This window comes from Lactuca virosa, chromosome 2 (genome assembly GCF_052849685.1).
Source record: "Lactuca virosa cultivar CGN04683 chromosome 2, Lactuca_virosa_CGN04683_v6, whole genome shotgun sequence".
Lineage (NCBI taxonomy): Eukaryota > Viridiplantae > Streptophyta > Magnoliopsida > Asterales > Asteraceae > Lactuca > Lactuca virosa.
In genome coordinates, this window is record NC_136427.1 from 133,621,435 (window position 1) to 133,626,421 (window position 4,987).

Genomic DNA, 4,987 nt, shown 5'->3' on the forward strand with positions numbered 1-4,987 from the left:
AGATTTTTGGGACCCATTCCTTCACACATGTCAATGCATCTTGTTCTGTACACTTGAGGATCACCCCCCTCTTCATACATCTTCTTTGAACTTCAAAAATTTAAATACATAGTAAATAACAAATAAATAAAGTTGTATTTCATCAAATATACATTCATTAGTTGATGTTTATTGAGAATTACCAAAGTCTTGCAGAGACGATGTCTTTCGCAGATTCTGACCCTAATACTACAAATATCCGACTCAAAAACTCTAGTGGGAGATCATCTAACGAACGGCGACTTCTAGTATTCGACATTCTACTTAAAAAATACACATTGGAGTAGTTGATTTCAATTTTTTTTTTAATTAAGCGTAACTATGAAAGACAGTGTAACAGGGTATGGAAAAAAAACTTACTTTATGCTGATCTGGTCGAGAGGAGTACAGGCGTCTCTGTTATCGGAGAAAATCGTTTTTGAGAACGAGTATCCTTCGACGATTTGGGGGTTTTAGTGTTTGTATGCAGATTTATCGTCCAGAAAAGTTGAGATGTTCTGAACGGTTGAAGAACTGGAACGCCGACGTGACGTCAGAGGTATGATGACGCCTTAACAATTTAGAGTGCAAAAAGACCAAATTGCCCCTGAAATCATTCCAAATATGTGAATACTAAGGGTATTTGTGTCAAAAAACATTATTCAAATATTATAACCTTTTATAGTTAGGTAACAGTGGACTTTTGATTGTTAAAATAAAAAAGACAAAAATAACGTATATATCATAATCCATAATGTAATACATTTATATTAACATTTCACCAAATTACTAGTATATATTCATGTATTAATATATATATTAAAAGTGGAACAAGATTTTAACAGTAAACTATTTTACTTTAGATTTTAGACACATTAGTTTTCTTTTGTTGCCACTTTTAGTCCATATGTTTATAGTAACTTTTTTTACTTTTATTTTAGCCACAATACTTTTTCTTTGGTGCCACTTTTAGTCCCTATGTTTATGCCTTTACAATTTTACCCCATGCAAAGCATGGGTTCTCCACTAGTTGATATTAAACCAAATTATCAAATCCAAAATAAAATACATGTATGTTTATGCCTTTACAATTGTATTTTATATGTATTTAATACTAGGAAAGAACAAACATTTGCTACATACAACTATAATCACAATACAATATAAACACTAATATTGAAAGTCCAAAACACATCATTCAAACATTATTCAAACATCATTCCAAACTTTTACTCTTTTAGTCCCTTATTAACAAAACAACATATTTACTAATCAAGTAACAACATCAAGTAATTACTTATCAAGTAAATTACTCTATATTCGTATATTAAACCAAAAGAATGTACATAGCATTAGTTGTCATAATATGAAAGTACATATCAACAAACTACTCATAAATTATACCAAACTCCCTAGAAAACCTAACGAAAAAAGCATCCCACAAACAAATTTCACACCTAAACACCCATTTGTATCCATTCAAAAAAGCGTCTGACACACTAATTACAGACTTATGCATTGCACAAGTTCTATGGAAGCCATGGAAGTGTACATGTTTCCTCCCCTCCCTATTTAAGTTGAGATGAACCTTAGAACAAGTTGCTCTAAGATTCCACTTACATTTTGCTCTGCGGTAAGCATTGTTCAACATGTCCAAAGCTTCCTGCTTCCTATGTCTCCCTTCAGCCATCAACATCATTCCCAGGACAAATATTGAATCCAAATGTCCCAATGCAGATGCTTCTTCAAGCATCGTTTTCCCTTCATGTTCAACTTCTAAGAAAAATAACTTCATCTGAAAAAAAAAACATTAAACACATAATTTCTAGTTAAAGTTATCCAAAACAGGAAACAGGTTAATTACTACTATGCATATATATATAACAACGTACCAATCCATTCCTGAACTGAATATTTGGGTTTCTCATCTCTATGCATTTGTTGACAACTGCATGTTTCTGGTCAGACCAACCACGAAATCTTAATCCATCTAACTCCATATGTTTATATACTTCATCCGTTTTTCCTGCCTCATTGAAGAATCTGCAACTGCAAACGAAACACAATATTTGCTCCATAATGTAAAGACAACTCAAATACACTTGTGATTTAGAATGATCGAAGACAAAACTTACACACTCTTCATCCTGAAAGCCTCGACTGCTGAAATGTTTCCCAAGTCGACTATTATTTTCTCCATCACTTCAAATGGCATGTCTGTTACCGATTTCCTTTGATTTCTTGATTGAATCTTAGAAGAAGTATTGGCTTCCATAATAATAAACATTCCCTAAGATAACGATTCTGCGAAAATGATTTTAGGGTTTTTTGACTGTCGGGATTTTGAAATTGGGGTTGTTTGCAAGTGACTGAAATAAGAGTGAAGAACTGAAACAACGTTTTTCGTCGGAAAACATTATGGCGCCTAGAAGATGTTCCATTATAAAATGACCAAATTGTCCTAATACATACAATGAATCATATTTAATTAGTAAGGGTAGTTTAATCAAAAGTCATAATTAAAAGAAAAATCAATTTCTATCTTAACACACAATCGGCACAAATGATATATGTTGACCAGTGACCCATATGTCATCCATGGACACCATAAGCAATTACGATGTTGACCAATGACCCGTATGACATCCATGGACACCATAAGCAACTACCATGTTGACCAATGACCTGTATGTCATCCATGAACACCATAAGTAACTACCATGTTAACCAATGACCCGTATGTCATCCATCGACACCATAAGCAAATACCATGTTGACCAATGACCCGTAAGTCATCCATGGGTGATACCATCACACCATAAGCAACTACCATGTTGACCAATGACCCGTATGTCATCCATGGACACCATAAGCAACTACCATGTTGACCAATGACCCGTATGTCATCCATGGACATCATAAGCAACTACCATGTTGACCAATGACACGTATGTCATCCATGGACACCATAAGCAAATACCATGTTGTCTAATGACCCGAATGTCGTCCATGGGTGATACCATCACACCATAAGCAACTACCATGTTGACCAATGACCCGTATGTCATCCATGGACACCATAAGCAACTACCATTTTGACCAATGACCTGTATGTCATGCATGGACACCATAAGCAACTACCATGTTAACCAATGACCCGTATGTCATCCATGGACACCATAAGTAACTACCATGTTGACCAATGACCCGTATGTCATCCATGGACACCATAAGAAACTACCATGTTGACCAATGACCCGTATGTCATTCATGGGTGATACCATCACACCATAAGCAACTAGCATGTTGACCAATGACTCGTATGTCATCCATGGACACCTTAAGCAACTACCATGTTTAATCAATGACCCGTATGTTATCTATGGGTGATACCATCACACCATAAGCAACTACCATGTTGACCAATGACCCATATGTCATCCATGGGTGATACCATGACACCATAAGAAACTACCATATATATTGACATGACCCGTACGTCTTTGATATATAAATTTTGGTTTAAACATAAAAGCATAAAGATGTATAGTTTATTAATGTTTAATCCTCGTTTATAATTTTAAATTAAAATTATACTATGAACACCTCGTTAGTCTATCTATCAATCTGGAACTACTTTAATAAATTTGAATTACTAAATATTTAGCAGTAATTAGCACAATTCGAATTTTTCATTAGCGGAGCTTCAAGATATTTCTCAATTCCTTTCCCTCCAACCTACACACGATTACGCTGCATATTAGGGTAAGTTTACTAATTAGAAATAGGGTTTACATTTTCTGTAATCATCATCTCCGGCGGCTAATTGATCGAAATCTTTGTTCATTATACGTTTGTGCATTGACTTTGGTGAAATAGGTTGTCACTCATCTAAAATTTATTTTTATTTAATTTACTGTTATCGTGATGATCGTTTCTTGTTCCCTGATCATCTTCATGTATATTATCATCTTAAATTACAAGTAAATTGGTTTTGATTGTATTCAATAGTTTGCATGCGTAGTAATGCCTTCATATATAATTTATTTTTATTGTTTGTTTCTCTCTTCTCATCAGCAGTTTATCATCTTTAATACGTTGGTATTGACTATAGTTTTTTGTTAATTTTTAAGAAAGAAAGATGTCGAACTCGAAAGCAAAAGGAGCATACGGTGTGAAGCCAACTAAATTCATTGCACCATATGTTATGAAACGCAATAGGATTTCAACTGCAAAATTCATAAAAAGACAATTACAAGATGAAGAAATCGACTTTCCAATACCAACAACCACATCCAAAGCACCTATAACATCTACCAACAAAACCCCAATACCTAAATCATTAACATCAACCATGACTACCACTTCCTCGACATCACTTACAACATCCACACCGTCCTTAGAAAATACATCTAAAACTTCAGAAACAGGAACAATACAATCCTCAACACTTACAATAATAACCAAAACTTCAGCACCTACATCATCTAAATCATCCTCAACACTGACACCCACTACCACATCATCAACACCTATATCTACTACCACAACCTCAAAACCTGCATCTACACTACCATCCTCCACAACTACAGTAACTACCACACCCTCCTTAAGTGAAGGAACTACCACATCCTCAACATATACATCTATCCCAACACCTACCCCAGAATATACCCCATCAACAACACCTATCCCAGAATCTACCCCATCACCAACACAACCAACCATGAATGGATCTGTAGTGGAAAGTGTAGAAGGTGAAAACAATTCCTCTGAAGATTGTGGACCAGATGGACGTTTAACTGTTCATGTTTGGAAAAACAAAACATGAGTTACCAATCAAATCTTAATTACAACTTTTTCTATGTATAACCTTTTGGTTTACACGTACATATCAATTCATAACTTAACACATAACATGATTACTTGCAGGCTAATGTCACCAGGCCCTTGCACACACTTTATTAGT

The 4,987-nt window shown here is 34.8% G+C and overlaps 1 protein-coding gene across 1 annotated transcript; it reads right to left on the bottom strand.

Annotated features, from left to right (window-relative positions):
• Positions 1-1,311: 1,311 nt before the first annotated feature.
• On the bottom strand, positions 1,312-2,293 carry LOC145157770 (putative F-box protein At1g67623). Its single transcript, XM_079076767.1, has 5 exons — positions 2,154-2,293; positions 1,911-2,067; positions 1,639-1,813; positions 1,423-1,475; positions 1,312-1,332 (listed from the first exon to the last, which is right to left on the bottom strand). Exons 1-5 carry the CDS (start codon positions 2,291-2,293, stop codon positions 1,312-1,314), a joined length of 546 nt encoding a protein of 181 aa, XP_078932893.1.
• Positions 2,294-4,987: the final 2,694 nt, after the last annotated feature.